Source organism: Acomys russatus, chromosome X, assembly GCF_903995435.1.
Source record: "Acomys russatus chromosome X, mAcoRus1.1, whole genome shotgun sequence".
NCBI lineage: Eukaryota > Metazoa > Chordata > Mammalia > Rodentia > Muridae > Acomys > Acomys russatus.
In genome coordinates this window covers 56601684-56627867 of record NC_067169.1, presented here as the reverse complement: position 1 = coordinate 56627867, position 26184 = coordinate 56601684, and the positions used below count along the sequence as shown (strand labels likewise).

Below are 26184 nucleotides of genomic sequence, written 5' to 3'. Positions count from 1 at the left end.
TGGAAGGTTTCAATCTTGGAGGACACTGGTGTACAGCAAGTGTCCTCTTCCAGCACAGGAACTGATTTGGAGAAACTACTTGGGCAACAATCTCAAGCACAGGTGACTTGTATCCCAAGTCCCCTCCTAGTAAAATAGGAATCCCTTCCACGTATCCAATCCTGTAATAGTGGGACCCTGCTCCTGATAGTTTCCCAAGAAGTCCCTTGCACTCATCTAATGAACACTGTCCAAACGGCCATGGGTCTTCCAGGTATAAGCAACCCCTGCCTCTGTCCCCGAAGAGGGTTTCATTTAGGCAGGCTCCGCTTACTCATATTTTGGACAGCATCATGCAGCTGGATCTGGGCTTGTAAGACTTTCAGTCAACAATAATTAGATTTTCTTTCTTCACAGTCTCATTGCCCAATGCATTTCTAATGCGAGCCCAGAAGAGTGGCTGCTGGTGAGCACTGTCTGGCCAAGTGATAAATGTCTGTTTGTTTATGAGTTTCCTGAGTCGATGGTAGCTAGACAGCCTATAGTTAGGAATCTCTTCAAGGAAGATCAAGATAATGACATCCTTGTGCTCGTAGAACATCTTCATGCTCGCCAGCTGGACTTCAAGTTGGCACCATTCACTGTGCAGGTAGTGGTTACTTACCACACACAATGTTTTCCGGCTTGTGTTAATAGCATTCTGGATGTTCTCGAAGATGTCGATGCCGGGTTCAAAGTCCCGTTGGTGAAGACAGAGCTTAAAAGTGGTCTGGTTGCCTTCTTCTAAAGCTGGAACAAGCTCTTCATATACCCATGCCTCATCAGTCGCTGAGAAAGAAACAAATGCATCGTACAAGAACTTATTATCCGTTTTGTGCCACTTAGTGAAATACCAGGCCCTACATATGTACAAACCATACCACAGAGATGAAATCATCTTGGCACTGAACCAAGAGAAGACCATGGTGGTGAGGACCATACTGAAGGAACAGAAGAAGTAGACCTTTCCTAAGTCAAAATTACACATGGCATCATCAAAATCTACAAGTAAGCTCTGGCTGTCTAGCTGCTGACAGGGGTAGCTCCGGAGGAAGGGAATGTGGACGTCCTGTGTGGTTGTTGACCAGTTCTTGAACCACAAATTGTCACAGGTGCACTGAAGTTTGTTCCCATAGACATCAAAATACATCAATGAGTTCAGATTCTCCAGATGACTTTGATTAATGACCTTCAAGTTGTTGAATCTCAAAGAAAACACCTGGAGGCTCTGCAAGCTGGAGAACATACCAGGAACCAAAGAGTCTAAGTTGTTACTTTCAAGGCGGAGGATCTTTAGCCTTTTGAGTTTTTGGAATAAGGAAGCATTTAAATAGAGACTTCGATCTCCATCTTTTGTTCCTGAGATATCCAACTTTGTGAGATTTATCAGAGGGTCAAATTGGTAGTGGTCCAGGAATACTGAGGGGTTTTTTCCTAGGAGTAACTCCTGCAAATTACTCAACCCTTGGAAAAAGTTGCTCGGAACAACCTGAATCCCATGTTTTTGTCCTTCTAGGTTGAGCTGTTTCAGAGACTTGAGCATCATAAATGGAGGATATTGGAGGGTCTTCGTAGTTTCATATGTGATCTTATTAAAACCAAGTTTCAAAACCTGCAGCTTTTCAAGGCCCAAGAAAACGTGTGTCTGAAAATATGACAAGCTGTTGTACATCAGGTCAAGGTGATGGAGGCCACTGAGACCAGAAAATGCGTTCGGCTCCATAATTTCCAGGCGGTTGTGGGAGAGAATCAAAACCCGGAGTTTTTTCAGAGGTTGGAAAGTTCTACTGTTGAGAGTACGGATATTGTTGTCTTCAAGATCTAAGATCTCTAAATTTGGAAACTGAGTAAAGGAATGCCTATCAATTGTTACTATCCAGCACGCAGCTAAGTTGAGCTCCTTCAGGGAAAATAGCCCAGCGAAGGCCAGATTGTTGAGTTCTGTGATGGGGTTTCTTGAAAGAAAGAGAGACTTCAAGCACTTGAGAGGCGAAAATGCATAATTGGGAAAGCTTTTAAACTTGTTTTGGCTCAGATCTAGGATGGTCAGGTTCTGGAGGGAACCCCAGGTTTTGTTGCTGATGAAGGAAAGCTGGCATTTTTTCAGATTCAGTCTTTGAAGACTGGGCAGATCATGAAACTCACTATCATTGAGATGAACCAAGTCACTGTTTTGGCCCAGGTCAAGGACCAAAAGCCTGGTACATGTTGCCAGATGCTTAATGCCCTCTGCATTGGTGACATTTTTCTGAAAAACCAGTGTCTCTAACATGGGTAGGTTTCTGAGTAGTTGACAAACAGTTTTCATATTTAAGTGACCATTTCTAAGCTCCCGGTTACTAAGGTCCAGAACCCTTACAGTCTGTAGGTGTTTGGCTGAAAGCATCTCCAATTTCACCAATGTTCCACTCAGATTCAAGCTCCTAAGTTGGGGCAGAGTTTCCAGATGCACATTCTGAATGACGCCATGGCCATTCTGGGAAGCACTTAGAGTGGTCAGGTTAGGTAATGACAAAGCAGAGAAGTTTAACTCCATTAGCTTGTTCCCCTGAAAACTCAGATCGGTCAGAGAAACCAAAGACATAGGGCTGTGGTCCAAGGAGATGATGCTGTTGTTAGTAAGATCAAGGTGCTTCAGACATGGAAGATGCTGAACTGCTTCAAGAATACCAGAAAGATCCGTGATGTTGTTTCGAGATAGGCTCAAGTATTTCAATTTGACTAGAGGAATAAAGGCATTTTTGTGAATATAGGTGATCTGATTATGGCTCAGGAGCAAGGTCTCAAGGTTAGACAGGCCCTCAAAGGAGTTATTCACCCTTTGAATCTTATTTTCAACTAAATTTAGAAGAGTCAAATTTTCCAGTCCCCTAAAGGCACCTTCATCGATCTTCCAAATTAAGTTCCACTCTAGTCTCAAGTCCACCAGAGCAGACAAGTTAGTGAAGCTCCAGGGAGGGAGGACTTGAATGTGGTTGTTTGTAAGGTTGAGGTGAGTAGTATATGCAGGCACATCACTAATGGCGTCTGTCAAGTTGATGATCTTCTTCCGAATACAGAACACATGGTGAATATCAAATTCATACTGTGTGCACTTATTGAACCCATACGTCTCTGCCAAAGACAGGAGAGAAAACCCCACTAACATGGGCAGGAGCTGGAGAGAAGGCATGCGGCTTCTCCCACTCATCTTGACTGTCCTAGGCATACAATTGAGTGAGCAAAAATTCCTTCTCATATACAATGCTCACATTGGAAAATATGGTCTTTACACATGGACTTTGCTGAAAAGAAAAACAAAGGTTTTTAGTTTAAATTCCTCTTTCCTAATAAGTATTTTATAGCTGCTTCAAGGAAACAAAAACGCTCAACCCCAACATCAGCCTTATTTTCTTCCCCAGAGGTAGGGTTTGTCTGTGTAACCGGCCTGGCTGTCCAGGAACTCAGTCAGTAGACCAGGCTGGCCTCGAACCCACAGAGATGTCTTTGGCTCCTGAGTTCTGGGATAAAAGGCATGAGCCATTATGCCCAGGCCAACACCAACTTTCACAACCCACTTCCAGAGTATTCTCTGTGTTATCAAAAAAGGCTGCTGCTCTTTTTCTGCAACCAAAATTTTCAACATGCAGAGCCAGAGGAGGGCAGCAGTGTGTGCCATTTAATGTATGACAATCAGGAAGTGGGCCCATCCTCCTCCTACATCTGTACAATAAAACATCCCCCTTGCTTCTCTTGTGGGCTGTTACCTGAAATACCATCACTGCGGAGGCATTGGATGGGCTGGGGGAATGCAATGTCATTTGTGATACAGGTCACTGCTGCCTCAATGTGAATGAGGCCATATGATCAATTATTTCACTACAATTTGCATTTGATAGAGGGAGAGGGGAACCAGTAAGCTTCATACTTGACCTGACATAGGAGAGGAAAAGGAGAAGAGTGGCATTGGGCAAGAGGAAGAGTGAGCTTTGAGTTAACAATATAATTTGAGCAAGATGCCCTGACTAGTGAGGTACAGGAACACAATATCTGAGTATATGTGATTTTGAAAATCTGTCTACACCAGGCGGTGGTGGCTCACGCCTTTAATCTCAGCACTCGGGAGGCAGAGGCAGGTGGATCTCTCGGAGTTCAAGACCAGCCTGGTCTACAAAGTGAGTCCAGGACAGCCATGGCTACACAGAGAAACCCTATATCGAAAAACAAAAACAAAACAAAACAAAACAAAACAAAACAAAAAATCTGTCTAAATATTTGGTAGCTTTTCTTCCAGTGACATGACTGTTTATCTCTGTTCTTCATTTTCTTTCTTTTCTTTTTTTAATGCTTTGTGAGCATTCTTGTATATTCATTGTCTATTAATCCTTTCTTAATGTCAATGATTTATATCCCCTGCAATCTATAATTTAACATTGTTTATCAACTCCTTTGTTGACAGATGAACATCAGTAACAATGTGGTGTGGTGGTTAGTTTAATTGTTAATCTGAAATAGTGTAGAATCGTACGAGACAAGTCTCAGAGAAAGACCATCTAGGTCAGATTAACCTGGGCGGATTGTCTTAATTACATTAATTGATATGGGAAGACCCGGCCTAAAAGTGGGTGGCACTATTCCCCGGGGTTGGCTCAGAATCCTGCAAGAGTAGAGAAAGCAGGCTGAGAAGCATTCATTCTCTGCTCCTGACAGTGGGTATAATGTGACCAGATGCTTGAAGATCCTGTGGCCTTTATTTCCCTGCAATGAAGAGCTACATATGAAAATAGGCTCTGTGAGATGCTGCTTTGTGTGTGTGTGGGGGTCTCCGCTAACACTGAGAAATGGCAGAGTAATGACACACATGAAGCAAAAAGAAAATCCGATTCACTGTGACTTAGTTACCCAGAGCTGGTTAAAATGTCTAAAGTCTGATACTGGGCAGTTTATTTTAGGCAAATTTGAGTACAGCACAACTTTGGGGGGAAACTTCTGGTAATTAACTCAATTAATTCCATTTGTACAACAAATCTTAAGACATGTTTCCATTGAAGTTCTTTACAAAGTGCATATGGCCGCTTCCATAACGTTGGGTTCTGTTGACTCTGAACTAACACTCAAGATAAGGGTCTGGGGTGAATGACTGAAATATAAATAAAAGTCTGTGGGAGTGAGCAGTGGCCTGGCCCTACAGATAGCACAGAGGTTACTTAGGCTCTTATGATGTGCAAGTGACAGTTTCCATAAGGATGTGTTTGACTGACTGAGAAACAACACTCTGGGGGCGGGGGCGGGGGCGGGTGGAGAGATGGCTTAACCGTTAAAGGCTAGGCTCACAACCAAAAACATTGCTCTAGGGAGGAAGAGTCTAGGGTGAACAAACACAATAATCTGGGGAAATTCAGGCATGGCTTGACCCCATAGATAGCACAGATCACGAGGCTACAATCCACATCCGTTCCCAGTTTTCTGGGTGGTAAGCATGACCTCGCTGAGGAGACAACTCTCTGTGTTTAACATTGCTGCCTTTCCTAGTGCTAATCTGTGAGCGCAAGGACCCTGTGCCCTCTGCACTGTTTCCTGTGCTGTCTCCTGGAAGTGGTTAGGTCCTTTTATTTCAAGGACTCTTCATTTCCTTTTATTTTATAGTCTGATAGAGCAAGAGTATCTGACTTTTCATTGGTGTTGAGCATAAATTTAACAAGCTTTCTGAATTCTCTTAGTTTTAAAAATATGAATGTTGGTTGTATTAGATTTTTAAATTAGTTGTTTGTTTTGCTTTTTGTTTTCTTGCTTTTGCTTTTATCTCCCTCCCTGCACCCCCCCCCCCCACCCGGGGCCAATGTATCACTGTGTGGCCCTGGCTGTCCTAGAACTCATTATGTAGACCAAGCTGACCTCGAACTTGAACTCACAGAGATTTCTCTGCCTCTGCCGGCCAAGTGCTGGAATAAAAGGTGTTCACCACTACACGTATTATATTTTTATCTGTTAACAATTATGCTTTCAGCAAGTAATGGAAATTACACTTTCGTTTTTTAAAGATTTATTTGTTTTATGTATACAGTGTTCTGTTTTCATGCATGTCAGGACTCAGATCACATTGTAGATGGTTGTGAACCACCACGTGGTTGCTGGGAATTGAACTCAGGACCTCTGGAATAGCAGCCAGTGCTCTTAACCGCTGAGCCATCTCTCCTGCCCTACACTTTCTTTTTTAACTTCTCTCATTTTCTATGCTTTTCTTTTATATTGATTCCCTAAAACTGATCACAGCCTCTATCATTATATTAAATTATAGTAGTGATAGAGCATGTCTTTTGTCAGTGAGATGGCATTACAAATACAAGTCATGAAATTTTTCTCCTATTCCTAAATTTTGAAGATGTGTGTGTGTGTGTGTGTGTGTGTGTGTGTGTGTGTGTGTGTGTGTGTGTGTGTGTAGGGGTGTGGCTGTTTCGTGGAGGACAGAGAAGGGTCCCAGATTCCTTAGATCTGCTGTTATAGCTGGTTTTGAGCTGCTAGACATTGGTGCTAGGAACTGAGTATGGAGCTCTGTTCTCACCTTCTATTTTTTGGATCAAATTCAAATGCATTGTCAGGCTAGCACAGGGGCCTTATTCCTAATTTTGAGAGGATGGATATAGCTGACTTTGACCAGAACAGAAAAGAAGGACATGGAAATGGAGTAGGTATGGTATAACGAAGTCCACGGTGAGTAGAAGAAGCAATGTTCTAATGATTGTGTTCACTTTAGTTTAATATCCATGGGAGGCAAAAATGGTTTAGCTAGCTGGGCATGGTGGCTCACACCTTTAATCACAGCACTCAGGCGGCATAGGCAAGTGGATCACTGAGTTTGAGGCCAGCCCAGGACAGCCAAGATAACATAGAGAAACCCTATCTCAAAGAAAGAAAGAAAGAAAGAAAGAAAATCAAGCAAGCAAAATGGTTTAGATATTCAGGACTCCACTTGGCTTGGGCTAAACATACACGTGTCTGCAAGTAATGGGCCTAGCAACCTAGGCCCTCCACCTACACCAAAGCATAGGCACACTCAACTTTAAGCAATGGAAATGTGTTACTCCCTTTAGCAATCTCTCAAAAATGCTGTTTCTAGTCAAGTGTGTCCCAGAATACATCCTTAAAACAGGGCCTGGACCCATTTGAGGTGCATGCAAGGCATGCAGCAAGGCAATCTGTGTCCTTGGAATGAATTTTCAAGACAGATCTTCTGCTTACCATCTTCTGCTTATGCATGGCTGGTCATACATATGGTTAAAATCAGATGTATCACAGGAAATTCCGTGTGCAGTGAACAAAGATTTACATAATCCAAATCTTCCAATCAAAATAGAATCATTTGTGGTAAATCCATAGTAATCAAGCTCCCCCTCCTAGACGTCATCAAGAAAGACCCCAGACAATAATCAGGGGCCCTTGAATACTCTAACTCAAGGGAACCGCTGCTCATTTGCAGCATATCTAATCTGTGTTATCATTTTGCTTTTAGATCTGGCTTCCTTGCCACTCTGCAGTCCATGTGTACTTTTCCAATTATATGAATGAGTCACCAAGCATCTGGAAATCCCTGCACCAGAGAGCAGGCACCAGACTGAGCTGAATAAATTAACTCAGGGATAGAGAACAGAAGCTTACAGCATTGCTGTTGTTGTAATTGTTGAGAAAAGGACCCACTCTGGCACCCAGGCTGTCCTGGAACTCGCTGTGTGTACCCCAGCTGCCTCGTGGTAACCCTCCTGCCTCAGTCTCCTAAGTGATAGAATTAAAACCATGTAGCACTAGGCCCTGCTTTAAGGCATTTGTATCTTTTAAGGGAACATGAATGAAATGGAACAAAAAGGAGAGATCGTCTATAAAAGTGAATGCAAGAAAAGGAGAAATGGGCATGGAGCCAGGTATTAGAGCAAGATGACCCTAGCCTTGAGCCCCAACACTCTCCCCAAACCAAAGAACTTAACTGCAATATAATGCCAGCACTCAGGAGCTGGTGCAGGTAACCATTTGGCTGAGGAACCTGAGATTCACCTGGGTAACTCAGAAAGAAAGAAAAAAGGGTATGAAATCAAGAAGGCCAGGGAGGGGGAGAGGAGAGAGAGAGAAGGGGTGGAAGAAATGGAGAAGAAAGAGAAAGAAGTGGTAAATCCATACTGCATAAATGTGGCTAGAGGAAACTGGGTAGAGCAAGATGACATCATCAGCTTAATATGTTCTTTCTTCTCAGAGATGTCAAAGGACAGTGATACAAGCCCTCAAATCTACCACAGTTGGCTAAAAGAGTATTGGAGATAAAGGACATCAGGCATGAAGTAGTCTAAGGGTAAACCTGAAAACTCATCCAAACATGTAAATATCTATCCTTCGAGGGACAGAGCGGGGATCATCACTTGTTGTCCTGGGGAGGACTGGTAGAGGAAACTAGGAGCAGACAGAGCAAAAGCCAGTGCTGGAAGCTGAGGCCTGATAGCAACACAAAGAACTCTTAAAGGCGTGGAACTGAGCCTGGTGTGATGGCGCACGCCTTTAATCCCAGCACTCAGGAGCCAGAGGCAGGCAGATCTCTGTGAGTTCGAGGCCAGCCTGGTCTACAAAGTGAGTTCCAGGACACCCAAGACAACATAGAGAAACCCTGTCTCAAAAAACTACAATGAATAAATATATATGTCTTTAAATGGGTGGTCGCAAGCCACTACAAAGCTACTGCAGAACACTAAAGCTTCGTTTCTCTAAATACTTAGAGTGTGGCCTCTACTACTCAATTAAGGAGCAAAATAAACATGAGAAATGGGAGAGAATAAACAAATAGAACATTGAGCTAGCTTGTTCACAGGGTAAACAGAAAGGCAGGTGTTTTTGGTCTCAGCCCACAGATTCTATTATTGATTCTGCTTAGCTTGCCAAACCACTGTTTGTATGTCTTTGCTATGTACTGGCCTTTAGACAGCCACTCTTTTCTGCTCTGGACTGGGATGCAACTGCTTTTAGGTGCAATAGGCTTCTAGACCTGCTTATCAAATCCACACAGAAAGGGAGGAGCTTGCTTCTCCAGCCTCCAGAGTCCAGTCACAGAAAATGCTGCTCTGGTTTATAAGGCTCCCACAACAAACACTGCAAAACCAAGAGATCCTTCCAGACAGCAGTTCAATCAAACCTGAAAAAAGATTCAGTTTGCTGGGCATGATGGTGCACACCTTTAATCCCAGCAGTTGGGAGGCAGAGGCAGGTGGATCACTGCGAGTTTGAGGCCAGCCTGGTCTACAAAGTGAGTCCAGGACAACCAAGGCTACACAGAGAAACCCTGTCTCAAAAAAAAAAAAAAACTCATAAAAAACCCTAGAAATCTCCAAATCAGGAATTTAAATCAAATCAGGTTTTTAAAACTAATGTTTGTGCTTCTGTGATGAACTTTAAGAAGTGGTTCTGGGTCGTGGTGGCGCATGCCTGTAATTCCAGCACTTGCGAGACAGAGGCTTGCGGATCTCTGTGAGTTCGAGGCCAGACTTGTCTACAGAGTGAGTCCAGGACAGCCAGGGCTACACAGAGAAACCCTGTCTCAGAAAACAAAACAACAACAACAACAACAATTCAGTTCAGTGCTTGCATATAGAAGACTGGGCCTGCAATTTGTACTCAAATTTCAGATATTTGAAATCTGTTTATCTTTTTAAAAATATATTTTATTAATTTATTCCTATTACATCTCAATTGTTATCCCATCCCTTGTATCCTCCCATTCCTGCCTCCCTCCCATTTTCCCCTTACTCCCCTCCCTGGAATCTGTTTCTCTTAAAGCCTCAAAATTTCATCTCAGCACAGGAATTTTTATAGAACGAACAAGAACTCCCATTTACTTACTGCTGTTTTGTTTATGTTTTGTGTGTGTGGTGGGCGTACCTGTTTGTATGAGTGTGTACACCTGTGCACATGTACATACATGTGTGTGGAGACCAGAGGTTGATCTTTGCTATCTTTCAGTTTTGAGGAGGGCTGGCTCCTGTCTCTGTCCCCTTACTGTACCCCATATTTCATGTAGGTCCTGGGGATTTGAACTCAGGACTTCACGGCTTGTCATCTCCCCAGCCTCCAGTCTGCTTTAAAAAAAAGATTTATCTGTATGAATGTTTTGCCTGCATGCATGTATGTATCATGTCCATGCCTGGAACTGGAACTACAGAAGGTTGTGAGCTAAAGTGTGGATACTAGGAGTTGCACCCAGGTCCTCTGGAAGAGCAGCCACTGCTCTTAACTGCTGAACCATCTCTCCAGCACCTCAGTCCTAGTTTTTTGTTTGTTTGTTTTTTACATGCAGCATGGGTAAATAATACAAAGAGATGCCACTAAACCTTGAATCTTGAATGTCCCTCAAAGGTCCATATAAAAAAGGCTGAGTCTCCACTTATGGTACTTCGGAGAGGTGGTAGGACCTCTAGCAGGTAGAGCCTAGTTGGAAGAGAGGGATGCCATTGAAGAGACTAGTGAGACCCACACCCCTATGTCTTTCTTTCTTTTTTTTTTTTTTGCTCTAGACACAAAGAAAACAGCTTTGTTGCACCATATACCTACTCCCACAATGTGCTGCCTCAGTAGTAACAGAGCAAAAGATCATGAACTGAAACCTCTTCGCCTGGATTACAATAACAGAAATGGACTGACACAGATGCTTGTACACTTGGCCTGTTTTCCCTCCATGGTTTCATCAAGCACCATTATGGTGCAGCATCATGACACTGATGGAGCCATGTAGCCACTGAGCTTCCTCAGCTCTCCCTGAGCTTACTTGTATTTGTGTCTATCACATTCAGATTACATTTGCATATCCACCATCACATTCAAGGTACAGGATGGGCGTGACACCACAAATAACTTCAATTTTGTTTTTTGCTTCTATAAAAGTTTGTAATTTTAAGAACCTTATACAAATGGAACTAGGAAACATGACATTCAGAGATTGATTTTTTTCCCCCTTAGAAGTTGTTTCTTTCTTCTTTCTTTCTTTTCTCTTCTTTCTTCCTTTTTTGTTTGTTTCTTTCTTTCTTTTTCCATACAGGGTTTCTCTGTGTACCGTTGGCTGTCCCGGACTCACTTTGTAGACCAGGCTGGCCTCGAATTTGCTGAGATCCACCTGCCCCTGCCTCCCCAAGTGCTGGGGTTACAGGTATGCATCACCGCCACCCAGCTGAGAGGTTGTTTTTTTTTTAAATAGCACATAATTCCTTAAAGACACACATAGAGAGATGCACACAAGAAATAAATGAATGGAGCAAAGGAAAAAAATGACAGCTTCATCATCAGCAACTGTTAACTCAGTGAAAAAGCTTGCTATGGGCATGGATCCACACAGGTCCTAGATAGCCCAAAGGCAGTTTCATATGTGAATGCTAAAGAGAGTTTTCCACAGAAAAACGGAAGTGGGCTGAGGCACCCAAGTCAGCAGAGCATCAGAGGAAGCACTGGTCTTTGTGGTGGGAGGGCTGGAAATCTGCTTCACACTGCTCTGGGGTGAGAGCCAGCTGCAAGTTCCTAAGCCATTTTAGCAAAACCCAAGGAGCAGGGCTGCTCATGTGAAGGGAGCTGAGGGTGGGTGTGGACTGGGCCGTGGGGTTGAGGGTGTGTACAGACTGGACAGTGGAGCTGAAGCTCACCAAGGCCAGGAAGATTTGGCCTTCGTGGGCTGTATACCAAGCTGATCTAGATAGAAAACAGCAGTTTTGCAGCCAGGCAGTGGTGGCACATGCCTTTAGTCCCAGCACTCGGGAGGCAGAGGCAGGTGGATCTCTGTGATTTTGAGGCCAGCCTGGTCTACAGAGTGAGTCCAGGACAGCCAAGGCTACACAGAGAAACCCTGTCTCGAAAAACAGAAAAACAAAACAAACGAAAACAGCAGTTTCTTTTGTTTCAGTCACTAGGGATTTTTCAGAGCAGATGTGGCTTGGGGCACTGTGTCTTTCCCATACTAGAAGCTGGCTTGGTCAGCTGCTTTTATTTGAGAACATAAAGAGTGCAAGGGCAAACCAGGCGGTGGTGGCGCACGCCTTTAATCTCAGCACTTGGGAGGCAGAGGCAGGCAGATCATTGTGAGTTGGAGGCCAGCCTGGTCTACAAAGCAAGTCCAGGATAGTCAAGGCTACACAGAGAAACCCTGTCTCAAAAAACAAAAAACAAACAAACAAAAAAAGAGTGCGAGGGCGATTCAGGCAGAGCAGGCCATAATCCACCACTGGCATTGACCGACATAGGTGAACTTGGAAAACCCAGCTTGAGAAAGACGAATTGTGAAATTTCAACAAAGAGGTGCCAAATATGACTGCCACAGTTAACTCCTTTTCTAACAGAGATGGAGATTTTCTGGTCCTGTGGTTTCCCCTATCCTGAGATCAAGCACTTGCTTGCCATAACCCTAGATATAAACACTGAGATTTCCTGCTAATCTGGCTTTAAAATCAACAGAAAGATGGGCCTGATGGCACAGGCCTGGAATCCTGGAAGTACCCAGGTGGCTGAGGCAGAAACCCAACAAGTCCAAAACCAGTCCTCAGAGTGAGTTTCAGGCCAGCTTGGGCTATAAGTGACACTGTGTCTCTAAAAACTCCAGGACCAGCCTGGTCTACAGAATGAGTTCCAGGACAGCCAGGGCTACACAGAGAAACCCTGTCTTGAAAGATAGATAGATAGATAGATAGATAGATAGATAGATAGAGACAAAAAGTAGAGAATGTCTAAGATCATGAAAATCTTGAAGCACGCCTTGGTCTAATATAAGCAGAGGAATTCTGACACTACACAGCAAGGTCTGTGAGCCCACAACACTATATGGTCCTTCATAGTCTTCTTTAATGGTTCCTCCTGGCCTGGATCTTGTGGCCTTTACTCATCAACTCAAGCCTTTTATTTAGGTTTTCTACAAATAGAAATGAACATACATTATGTAGGATAAATGTAAAAATGACAAATACCAGTAAACACAGTGTCATTAGTACAACCCAGAAGCCTAAGACACACAGAGGATGATGAGAGAACTTCTTAGCTGGATCTGATGGTAGAGCCGTATGATCACAAGGACTTGGAGGATGACACAGCAGGACTAAGGTTAAGGCCCGCTACAGAGTAGATTCAAGGCCTGGGCAATTTAGTTAGACCAATCTTAAAAACAAACAAACAAAACAGTAGAAGAGTGCTTGCCTGAAACGGGCAATCTCCAGTATGGCATATATAAAAGGTTATGTTATAAGCAAAAAGAAGGGGGAAATGCCATCTGAAGGATGACTACACACAATTTACCAACCAAACCAACACACTGAGTATGAAAAGAGCACAGGAAATAACAGGAACTAACATTTTGGTCACCCTGTACACAGGCTAAAAGATGACACAGTCTACCATCTATATTTTATTTATAGCTTATAAGTTAAAACAAGAACTACATAATTCTCCATTTGGAGGGGATAGAGCAAAAGTGGCTTGGAGACTGCCAGGCATGGTGGCACACTTCTTTAATCCCAGCACTCGGGGAGGCAGAGGCAGGCAGATCCCCGTGAGTTCAAGGCCAGCCTGGTCTACAAAGTGAGTCCAGGACAGCTAAGGCTACACAAAGAAACCCTGTCTTGAAAACCAAAAACAAAAAAAATGTATATGAATTCATCAGCTAATTCATACGACACACATGTCCAGTGCCTACTTTACTCTTCTAGGTGATGTGTAAAAGAGTTTCCTTTCACTAGAGCATTAAGTCCTAGTGAGGATATCTTGCAAGGGAAAGGCCCTAGAAAGGAAGACATATAGAATGACTATTCTATCCAGATTTATGCCTATCGCACAACCATTCCATTTAATGGTTTCCTCCCTTGGCTCTCAACAATACACTGCTATGTATGATAAGCTATATAGCTGCTCTTCACATATAGTAATAAATATTATCTGTATATTGTGCACTAGTGTTTATCATGCAAAATAGTGATTGTTATTCCAACCCTACGATACATGTGTCACACCCTTTACCTCATTTTATAGACAAATAATCTGAATCTGGCCATAGCCATGCCAGTATCTCCCTGAGTGCTAAAGTTTGCCAGTCCTACATGGTAACTATGTGTGACTGAAAAGCAGTGATTTTAAAAAATGCAGAAATGGGGACTGGAGAGACGGTTCAGTGGTCAAGGGTGCTTTCTGTTCTTGCAGAGGACCTGGGTTTGATTGCCAGGATCCATACAGCAGTTCAAAACCATCTGTAACTTCAGTTCCAAGGGATCTGATGTCATCTTCTGATCTCCACAGCCAGCAGGCACACACATGGTGCACAGACATACACGTCGGCAAAACATCCATAGACATAAAATTAAATAAATATAGAAAAGTGCGGGATTTTGTTTTGTTTTGTTTTTGTTTTTTTGGTTTTTACTTTTTTGTTTTGTTTTGTTTTGTTTTGTTTTGTTTTGTTTTTTCAAGACAGAGTTCCTCTGTGTTAGCCCTGGCTGTCCTAGACTCTCTTTGTAGACCAGGCTGGCCTCCAACTCACAGAGATCCGCCTGCCTCTGCCTCCCAAGTGCTGGGATTAAATATATGTGCCACCATCACGCGGCAGTTATGAAATTGTTAAAAATCAGTTTTGCATTTATATTTTGTTTCCTTTTCTTTGTTTGTTTCTTTCTTTTTTGTTGGTTTTTCATTTTTCATTTTTGTTTCTTAACACAAAGTCTCATGGACCCAGGCTAGCCTCAAATTCATTATACAGCTGAAACTGTTTTAAACACCTGATCTGCCTGATCTCCCAGGTGCTAGGATTGTCAGCATATGCCATCAAGTCTGACCTTGCATTGGTTTTCTAGCTCATTCTTTCATGCCCTCTGCCTTTTTTCTCCAAAGCCATTCTTTCAAAAAATAAAAAATAAACCTTGGAACAATGAGATCTCTCAGTAGATAAAGACATTTATTTGAGCCTGAGAAATGTGATTCCTGCAACATGTGGTGGAAAGAGAGGCCTGACTCCCAAAGTTGTACTCTGACTCTCACATGTGCACTGTGGCATGCACATGTGTACATGGCACACTCACAAACCGAAAAAAAAAATCTGTTAGAGATGTGAGGATAAAAACAAGAATATAAGGCCGGGCATGGTGGCGCATGCCTTTAATCCCAGCACTACGGAGGCAGAAGCAAGCAGATCGCTGTGAGTTCAAGGCCAGCCTGTCTACAAAGCAGGTCCAGGATAACCAAAATAACAGAAAAACTCTGTCTCAAAACAAAACAAAACAAAACAGAAAAAAAGCTGTGAAATAAGGAGAGAGGACGTAAGCAGGGATGTTGGCACTCAGGAGGCAGATACAGAGGGAAATGAAACCCTGCCTCAAAAGGGAAAGAAGGAAGGAATGAAGCCAGGCATGGTGGCGCACACCTTCAATCCCAGCACTCAGGCGGCAGAGGCAAGTGGATCTACTGGGGGAACTCTGTAGCCAGCCTGGTGTACAGAGCAGGTTCCAAGACAGCCAGGGCTGCACAGAGAAACCCTGTCTTGAACACCAATCCCCCCCCCCCAAAATAGCTGAATGAGCAAATTAAATTAAACTGCCCGCCATCTGGGAAACCCTTGCTGACTGGTGGCTGCTGTTCTCCACATACAGAGGCTTGGAACGCTAAGATCACAGACCTGAAGCAGAAAGTGGAAAACCTTTTCAATGAGAAATGCGGCAAAGCTCTCGGCCTTAAACAGGCAGTGAAAGTGCCATTTGCGTTATTCGAGTCCTTCCCGAAAGACTTCTATGTAGAAGGCTTACCCGAGGGGGTGCCCTTCCGAAGACCGTCCACATTTGGCATTCCACGGCTGGAGAAGATCCTCTGGAACAAGGCCAAGATCAAGTTCATCATTAAGAAACCTGAGATGTTCGAGACGGCCATCAAAGAGAGCACCTCTTCCAAAAGCCCTCCCAGGAAGATAAACTCATCGCCGAACGTTAATACTACTGCATCAGGTGTGGAAAACCTTAACATCATCCAGGTGACGATTCCAGATGATGATAATGAACGCCTGTGCAAAGTTGAGAAGGCCAGGCAGCTGCGCGAGCAAGTCAACGACCTCTTCAGCCGTAAGTTTGGTGACGCTATTGGCATGAGCTTCCCCGTGCAGGTTCCCTACAGGAAAATCACCATCAACCCTGGCTGCGTGGTGGTGGACGGCATGCCCCCCGGCGTGTCCTTCAAAGCCCCCAGTTACCTGGAGATCAGCTCCATGAGGAGGATCTTAGATTCTGTAGAGTTTATCAAGTTCACTGTCATTAGACCATTTCTAGGACTTGTGATTAATAACCAGCTGGTTGATTAGAATGAATCGGAAGGTCCTGTGATCCAAGAATCAGCCGAGACAAGCCAGTTGGAAGTCCCAGCGACGGAAGAAATTAAAGAAACAGATGGGAGCTCACAGATCAAGCAGGAGCCAGACCCTACGTGGTAGACTGTGTCTGTCCAGGTTCCGCTTCCAGTGTGACTGGTGGAGAAGAGCTTTCGGACCCGTTCCTGCCAGCTCTGTAATATACTTGTATAACAGAAATACCTTCTATACAAACCTTCTTTTCTACTTTTAGATAGAAATGTCTTCTTTCTAGCAGTTCTGTGAATTGAACTACATACACAGCGTGATGAGAAGCGCGTGCCTGGCTGGCTTGGGAATGCACTAGAAGGATTTCACAGCAGTGCTGGAAAGAGACAGGGAATGGCAGGGACGACTCTTAGATTTTTTTTTTATTTTATTTTATTTTTTGTAATGCATTGGGCAGAGCCTTGGGCTGCGGTGCGTATTACAGTCAATGGACATATTCCTACTGAGCATCTTGGCTTCCGCAGCGACGAAAATCCCTGTGCTAGTCAGTGCTTTAGTTTTTCTATTGAAAATCATTTCCGTGGTCTTGCACTCGGCTGCCCAGGGAGGGCTGCCAGGGCTGCTGTCTGTATATGTGACTAAGCCTTTTCCTAAGCTCCATCATGGTTTCTTTGTTTTCATTATAATGAAAAGCAAAGCCTGCCTCCTCACTGGTCGGCCTGTGAGCAGCCAGTTGTGTCCACCTGCGACCAGAGAGGTTGTTCTCAGAGCCTCTTTGCTCTTTTAGGACAGCAAGGTGAGTCCGAATGACTTAGTGGGTTCCAGGCCATCTAGGGATAAATAACAAAACTGTGTCTCAAGGAAGAGGGGAGTAGGAGAAGAGAATCTCTGAGTGTTTAGTTGTGGAGCCCAAGCTCGTAAAGACAGGGAGTAGGAGTAGGGCTGAGTTCCTCAATAGGCACAATAGGTAGAAGGTTCCTTTAAGATGTGTGTGTGTGTGTGTGTGTGTGTGTGTGTGTGTGTGTGTTGCCAGAACTGAGCTTGCATTCCAGGTTAAGCACCTAGTATGACTATCTAATATGTTTATGACCTCTTCTGGTGTGTGTACATGTTTGTATGTGTGGTGTGGTTCGTGGGTGTGTGCTTTCACAGTGCCCCTAGAGACCAGAAGAGGGCATTGGATCCCCTGGAACTGCAGTTACAGGGAACTGTATGTGCCCATGTGACTGCTGGGAACTAAACCCAAGTCCTCAGAAAGAGCAACTTGTGCTCTTAACCACAGAGCCATCTCTCTAGTCCATTATTTACTTTAAAAAGTAAGGTAATAAGGGCTGAAGAGATGGCTCAGAGGTTAAGAGCACTGTCTGCTCTTCCAAAGGTCCTGAGTTCAATTCTCAACAACCACATGGCGGCTCACAACCATCTATAATGAGGTCTGGTGCCCTCTTCTGGTGTGCAGATGTGCATGCAAGCAGAACACTGTATATGTAATAAATAAATACATCTTTAAAAAAAAAACAAAAGTAAGGTAATAATCTGGATGCTAAGCCAGGTTTGGTAGCACTTGCCTTTATTCCCAGGCAGAGGCAGGTGGATCTCTATGTGTCTACAAAGCGAGCCCAGGACAGCCAGGACTACAAGAGAAACCCTGTCTCAAAACAACCAAACAAAAACAAAAACAAAAACCAAAAAAGCTGGACAAGGTGGCGCATGTTCTAGGAGGCAGATCTCTGTGAGTTTGAGGCCAGCCTAGTCTACAAACCAGTTCAGGACAGCCAGGGATATACAGAGAAATCCTGTCTTGAAAAAAAAGTGTGGTAAAAATATACTCAGGTTGAAGGAAATGTTTTAATGGGAATGCTAAGATAATTGTCTGCATATTAGCAATTCCTAGTTTACATTAAGGCTCAGGGGCTATAGTACCTGTGTTGTCAAGTCAGGTTTTTTTTGTTATTTTATTCTGTTGATTGTTGCTGCTGCTGCTGCTGTTTTTTGAGACAGGATCTCTCTACATAACCTTTCCTGTCCTGGAACTTACTATGTAGACCAGCCTGGCCTTGAACTCACAGATATCCTCCTACCTCAGTCTCCCAAATTCTGGGATTAAAGGCGTGCGCCACAGCGTCCACCAGTAATCCACTGTTTCTACAGAGCCTCTTCTTCCACATCTTTGTCCAAGGCTGAAGGCAAACTGCTTCATTATTTCCTTCTGTCAGGTGCATGGTTTTCCTTCTTTTGTAGTTATATATTCATTGTACATGGTACTGGGTCTCAGAAGGACTTAGAACACATTCACCCCCATGCCTCCCACCATTGTTTTCTCACTCCTACCATTGGTGTTCACCTTCTGCTGGCCAGTTTCACTTTTACTTTCTTTTTTCTTTTATCTTTCTTTTATTTTCTTTTTCTTTTTTCTTTTTTGGTTTTTCAAGATAGGGTTTCTCTGTGTAGGCCAGGCTGGCCTCGAACTCACAGAGATCCCCCTGCCTCTACCTCCCAAGTGCTGGGATTTAAGGCGTGTGCTACCAGGTCCAGCTCACTTTTCCTTTCATGATGTGTGTGTGTGTGTGTGTGTGTGTGTGTGTGTGTGTGTGCGTGTGTGTGTAAGAGAGAGAGAGAGAGAGAGAGAGAGAGAGAGAGAGAGAGAGAGAGAATTTTGCGTATCTCTGTAAAATCTAAGGCCCACGAATAAGGAAAATTATGGTATTTTCTTTCTCAGTCCAACTGAGTTAATTCACTTAATATGATAATCTCCAGTTACATCCAATTTCCTGCAAACAGCACACTTGTATCCTTCTCTGTGGCTGAATAAAATCCCTAAACTGTAATATGTACATTTAATGGGATTTGATCCAACCAACTGTTAATTCTAAACCTTTAAGGGAGAAAGAAATAGAAGATGTCCAGACATCCCTGAGCTTCTCTGGTAAGCACAGACATCACCCTACCTGTGCTTTGATCCAGTCCAGAGGCAGGTCCTGAGCTAGAAAACCACCTAATCCTAAAACTCCAACCTATAGCCCTAAGGGGATAGAAAGCTCCCAAATGCAGCATGGCCTCAAGTAAACTTGCTGTGTCGCTTAGATTTTTGTGTCAAGTTGAAAAAAAGGCTAAGGTCATTTGGGAAAGTGAGGGGAGGGGAGTCTTGATTAAGAAAATTCCTCCAGGGCTGGAGAGATGGCTCAGAGGTTAAGAGCACTGTCTGTTCTTCCAAAGGTCCTGAGTTCATCCCAGCAACCACATGATGGCTCACAACCATCTATAGTGTGATCTGGTGCCCTCCTCTGGCAGGCAGAGCACTATATACATAATAAATAAATAAATCTTTTTTTAAAAAAAGAAGGAAAGAAAATTCCAACATCAGATTGGCCTGCAGGCAAGTCTGTAGGGCATTTTCGTGATTAATGATTGACACAGGAGGGCTCAGAGCACTGTAAGTGGTGCCACCCCTGGGCAGGTGGTCCTGGCACAAGCCTTTCATGCCAGCACTCAAGATGCAGAGGCAGATAGATCTCTGTGAGTTCGAGGCCAGCCTGGTCTACAGAGCTAGTTCTAGGACAGCCAGGACTATATAAAGAAACCCTGTCTCAAAAAACAAAACAAACAAAGAAAAAGCAAACTAAGCAAGCCATGAGGAGCAAGCCAGTAAGCAAGCAGCACTTTTCCATGCCCTCTGCTGTAGTACCTGCCCTGAGTTCAAGTCCTGACTTTCCCTCATGATGGACTGTAAGTATAAACTGAAATAATCCCTTTTCACCCCAAGTTGCTTGTGGCAGCAGTGGTTTTATCACAGTGGTAGAAAGCAAACCAGGACACTTGCCCTCAAGGACAGGATGCATTTGTGATTCTCTATCCTGCCTGGGAAGTAAAATCCCCTAGGGATCTCTGGTCCCACTGCAGAGTCTGGATTCAAGACAAATGCCTGAATATATGCAGACAAGTCTGAAACTAAGCTGGGAAGGAAGGGACTCGTAAGCATTAGCATGACTCAGATTCATCTGGGAGCTATGCTAAGCCTCGGGTGGTTAGGCCCCACCCCTGGACTTTTACAGTAACTGGGTCTGGAGAAGGTCCAAGATTTGCATCTTCATCCCAGCTCCCTGTTACATGGATGCCTGGAGTGGGGCACATTCTGAACAACTATCTTTGCCTCTGTGAGTTTTGTCCTTGATTCCTAGCAATTCCAGAGTCTCCTCTGTTTGCCCGTCACCAAATCACTGGTGATGAAAGAGGAGGAAACAGGACCCCACGGTAAGTTATCATTTCAGTCTTTGCCCTCTACTCACTAAAGAGAAACATCTGCTCACAAAGCTTCTGACATCACCTCAGCTTAGCATAGCCTCTGTCTCTCTGCCTCTTTCTGTCTCTGTCTCTCGTCTCTCCCTCCTCTCCACAACCATCTCTGTCTCTGTCTCTGTCTCTGTCTCTGTCTCTGTCTCTCTCTCTCTCTCTCTCTCTCTCTCTCTCTCTCTCTCTCTCTCACACACACACACACACACACACACACACACAGGCACACAGACACACATGCATGCCTCAGGCCAAAACCTTGGAAATACAGCTTTTACCCCTCAAGACTGGACCCTTCATAACACCAGAGTGTGAAGGGCAGGACTAGCTCCACAGGGAATAGCAGCCTTTGACCTGTGGGTTTTGTTGAGGCGTATCTAATATAAAGTGCACAGACTCTTCAGCAGTCACATCCAAACAGGCAAGAGATAAGGGGAACTCTAGAGGAGCCTGCTGGTGTTCCAGTTACAAGGGTTATCATGCCTCAGGAGCATTCCTGAGTTTCTTTTTCCGAGTAGGTCCATGACCCCATTGATTTTTCCAGCAACCATCAAAGGCATTCCTGAGATGGGCAGGCCCTAAGAGACTGTGGGAGTCTGAGGATGAGCGAAGGAGTGTTGTTTAAGAAGCAGAGCTTCTTGACTCTTCCAAACTTGCAAACTCACACTCACAATCAGTGTTACACGCCTTGAAGTCATGCCCCCACTGTCTGAGAAGTGCTCTATGACTTTGAAAGTATAATACCTTACAACTTTTATAATAATTCTAACCGTTCTCTGTCGAGTTAAGAGGATGCTTCTTAAAAAAAAAGAGGATGCTTCTACTGCTGCCCTTGGAATGGCCTTGTCTCTGCCTGTCTCTGTCTCTCCCTCCTTCCCTCCCTTTCCCTCTCTTTTCCCGTCTCTCCCCCTTTCTCTGTATGGCCCAGGCTGACTGCAAACTTCTAGATTCAAGGATTCTTTTATGTCAAATTCTACAGCTAGAATCTCAGAGGCACACCGATCTACTCACTTGGAAGTTGCTTGGTAACCATCAGTGTGAGGATAGAGGAGAGCCTCCTTTTTTTTTTTTTTTTAAATACAGGAAGTAAGCCAGAGTCCGCGGTCTAATCTAATGGGTCTGTGGAACTTGCTACCCAGAAAAAGAAAGGCCTCATAATTACCTAAAACTTCACAGCTTACAGCCCTAGAACATAATTCTCGATTATGTTTTCTACAAAAGGGAAGCCCACTTAGCTAGTAAGTGATATGCAGAAGACTGTCATTCAAATTCAGACTTCTTTTTTGTTTTGTTTTGTTTTTTGAGACAGGGTTTCTTGGTGTAGCCTTGGCTGACCTGGACTCACTTTGTAGACCAGGCTGGCCTCGAACTTACAGTGATCCACCTGCTTCTGCCTCCCGAGTGCTGGGATTAAAGGCGTGCGCCACCACCGCCCCTGCTAAATTCAGACTTCTTGACCTTAATCCGGAACTCTTACCACTTCAGCAGAGAAGGTGAAAATATAGAGCTGTGTGTGTGTGTGCTCTCCAAAGGCCACTTCTGCCTGAAATTGTGCCCCGTTCCCATGACTGCTTGGGCGGGCTCCTCCAAACTGTAGCAAAACTCTATCACTAGAAGAAGTGTGGATGCAGTGCAGTTGGTAGAGTGCTTGTGTGCCTAGCATGTGTGATATCCTGGCGTCCATTCTCAGAAGCAAACAAGCCAGGCTTGGTAGCTCATACTTTTATTCCTAGAACCTGAGAAGTGAAGAGTCAGGAGCAACAGAAGTTGAAGATCACCCTGGGCTAGACGTTGAGTTTGAGTCCAGCCTGGCCTCCTATCAGAGAGAGAGGGGGGGCGGGAGGAAGGGAGTAAAAAAAAAAAAAAAAAAAAAAAAAAAAACAAAGGAAAAGAAAGGAGTGGGGAGAGAACAAACCTGTAATCCTAGCACTCTGGAAACTAAGGCAGGAAGCCAATTCTTGGCCAATCATGGCTATTGTGGCTAGGCTCTGACTCAAAAAACAATGAAAGGCTGGCACAGTGGCCCATGCCTTTAATCTCAGCACTTTAAGGCACTGAAGGCAATGGCAGGTGTACTTTAGTGAATTTGGGACCAGCCTGGTCTACATAGTCACTTCCAGGCCAGCCAGGGCTATATAGTGAGACTCTGACTTAAACAAGCGGCTAAAACCAGCAAAGGAAATTTTACATTTTTACAAAAGCATATTAAAATAAAAATAAAATAAACTTGCATATGCTACTTTGAAAAGCTTATTATACAAAACATAGAAGTACATCTTAAACCACCACAATAGTTTGCATAGCAGATTCTGCTTAGTAGATACTTCAACATCTGCCAAATTTTTAGTTGCTGCTTAAAAGGCTGGGGATGTAGTTGATTTGGTGGGGTACTTGCAAAGCAAGCACAAAGCCCTGGCTTTGATCCCCAGTCCTGCATAAACTGAGTATGGCAGAGCACACTTGTAAGCCCAACTCTCAGGAAGTGGAGATAGGAAGATCAGTAGTTCAAAGGTCATTTTCAAAACCAACAATAGCAATACTCAAGACATTAGAAGTAGGCAAAAAGTGTAAGCACCACGTAACAGGGACTTTGCAGTAATAAGAAAATAAATATCCCTCCTCCTTTGTGCTACTACCGTCTTTGGTGGGGGTGATGAAGTGATTTACATTGAATTAAAAAATTTCTTTGCCAGAAGTGGTGATACATACTTGTAATCTCAGGACCCTTGAAGCAGAAGATCAGTGATTCAAGATCACCCTTGGCTTATAGAGAGCTCCGGGAAAGATTGGGTTACACGAGACCTGTCTCAAACAAAAATTGGACATATTCCCATGACTTTGCTTGCTGTATACTGCTGAAATGGAATCAAGTCAAGAAAAACAACATACCTTTGGAAGTTCTCGGCATAGCACAGTTGTTCATCTTTGCTAAACAATGACAATCTGTCTTAAGAGTCTTAAAAATCTCGTGATGATTGTTCTAAACTCTTAGGACATGAGGCATTTCCTTCCTCTTCAAATCTCTTCTTCTTCTTCTCCTTTTTTTTTCAGACACGGTAGAGGAGGCGAGCCAGGAGGTATGTTTCAAATGTATGAAAGTATTGCCTGATGTGTATTGCAAAAACAATCTTGAAGGGAGAGTTCACTTTCTGCCCACCATACATTCTCCCAAGTTTCTTGCTGTGTAGGCTCATTTGGAGATGCTCAGCTGGATCAAGTCCTGGAGTTGGGAACCATCCTGCCCTAGACTCAAGATCCCTGTTGTGGTTTAACCATGGGATCCGGTGTCTAACTCTTTCCTGATCTTTAATTCTTCATCCCACCACACATTTTGTTGCAACTAATGGGATTTCCCAGGTTATTCTATATTTACCTTATTTGAGGGAACACAATTTGAGTTTTCTCCTAAAACAGTGCCCAAAAGAAGTTTGTGAAAGTGTCTTAGTTTGCTTTTTGTTGCTGTGATAAAACACTAACCAGAAGGGACTGGGGGTGGGGCAGGGATATTCATCTGACAGGTGACAGTCCATCATCAAGTAACACCAAGGCAAGCCACTCGAAGGCAGGGACCTGGAGGCAGGAGCTAAAGCAGACACTATGAAGAAACATAGTTCATGTTCAGTCAGCTTTCTTAAATAGCCCAGGCTCACTTGCCCAACGATGGCACCACCCACAGTGTGCTTTAACAAGTAATCAAGAAAATCAAGCAAAACCAAGCAACACTAAATAGACTAAGCAGGTGTTGTAGGGGTAGTGGTTTGAGTAAAAATGACCCCCACAGACCTCCTGGTAGTGTCTCAGGATGTGAGCTCTCAACTACTACTCCAGCACCATCCCTTCCTGCTTTCTATAAGGCTCCCTGCCATGACAGTCATGGACTCTAACCCTCTGAAGCAGTGAGCCACAAATAAACCATTCTACTATAATTGCCTTGGTTATGATGGCTTATCACAATAACAGAAAAGAAACTAAGACATCTACTCTCAGCCTAACGGCTAGAGTGCACATGTATGTGTATGCCCTAGGAAGACAGAAGAGAACATTAGGTTGCCTGGAGCTGGAGTTACTGGGAGTTGTGAGTGACCTGGCATTAGTACCCGGAACTGAACATTTGCTGAAAGAACAGGAAGTGCTTTGAACTATTACACCATCTCTTCAGCACCTCTTATCTTCTTTTACTGATGTTGGGGACGGGCTATATGGCCAATGTTCTTCCATCTTGTCAGAGCCTGGGTTCCTATTTCTCCAACAGTCTGTCATTTATCAGAAACCAGCTGACCCTGTAGTGGTTCGGCAGTTAGACACCTGTTGTGGTTTATTGTGGGGGACGGTCATTCTAAGACCCCCGAGCTCATAGTAAGAGCTACTCCTTTCTGACTATAAACTAGCTTTTCCAGTAAGACTACTGGTAAAATCAGATTAAAGGCCAGCTGCCTGCGAGCAGCAGTTCCGGGAACTTTTTCCTGACTAGCCACTTCCCTTTCTCTCTGGAATTTCTCCCTCTTCTGTGATTATAGCAGCTGTAAAGGTAGACACCTGCTGGAGCATTCCAGAGTTAGGTATCCATAGCAACCCTCGTTTATGCAAATACCCATGCCTCCGTGCCTATAAAAACTCTGTGAAATTTTTCAATAAATGGAGCTTGATCAGAATCCAGACTTGCCCTCATTTCTTTGTGTCTCCTGTCACCCCACTTGTCTGCCCCCTCCAAGGGTACCCATTGAAGACCCCGCAGACCAGGACAAACTGAGACTCACTACTTTAATTAATGGTGCTTGCATGAGCATGAGGAGGGGCTATTTGAACAAGGGCAACTTACCAGTGCCTACAGTATTGAGTAATATGACTCCTTTCTCCCAGCAACAATGAATTGTCTATAACTCCTCAAGGACAGGTGGGTCCTTCTGAGCCACAGAATTGTTTTAATTTGTATTTTTGATTACATAGCTTGTTTTCTGTTGCTATGATAAACACCACAACTAAAAGCAACTTGGGAAGGAAAGGATTCAATGAATTCTCTACTTCCAGGTCACAACTTGTTATTGAGAGAAGTCAAGTGCTGGAATGCCGGTGGAACATTATTCTGATTGCTAATTGATATGGGAGCATCCAGTCCACTGTAGGTGGTACCATCCCTAGGCTAGGGGCTGTATATAGATAGGTATGTGCCTGTGGATGAGCCAGCACACAGCATGCAGCCATGGTTTCCATCTTCAAATTCCTGCCTTGACTTCAGCGCGCGCACGCACGCGCACACACACACACACACACACACACACACACACACACACACACACCACAACTCCCACAGAGAGAGAGACCATTAAAATTATAAAAATAGAGCTGGGTATGGTGGTACATACCTTTAATGCCAGTACTTGAGAGGCAGAAGCAAGCAGATCTGAGTTGGAGACCAGCCTGGTCTACAGAGTGAGTTCCAGGACAGCCAGGGCTACACAGAAAGAAAAAAAAAAAACTGTCTCAAACAAAACAAAACAAATAATAATAATAATCTTCAAAAAATTAAACATAGTGTGATCTAACCATGGTGTATAAAAAGGGATATATTACCC

The 26184-nt window shown here is 43.9% G+C and overlaps 1 protein-coding gene across 1 annotated transcript; it reads right to left on the bottom strand.

The window, feature by feature from the left end:
• Positions 1–305: 305 nt before the first annotated feature.
• Positions 306–3226, bottom strand: LOC127185599 (toll-like receptor 13). Its single transcript, XM_051142036.1, has one exon. The coding sequence runs from the start codon at positions 3224–3226 to the stop codon at positions 362–364; it is 2865 nt and encodes a 954-aa protein (XP_050997993.1). The 3' UTR covers positions 306–361.
• Positions 3227–26184: the final 22958 nt, after the last annotated feature.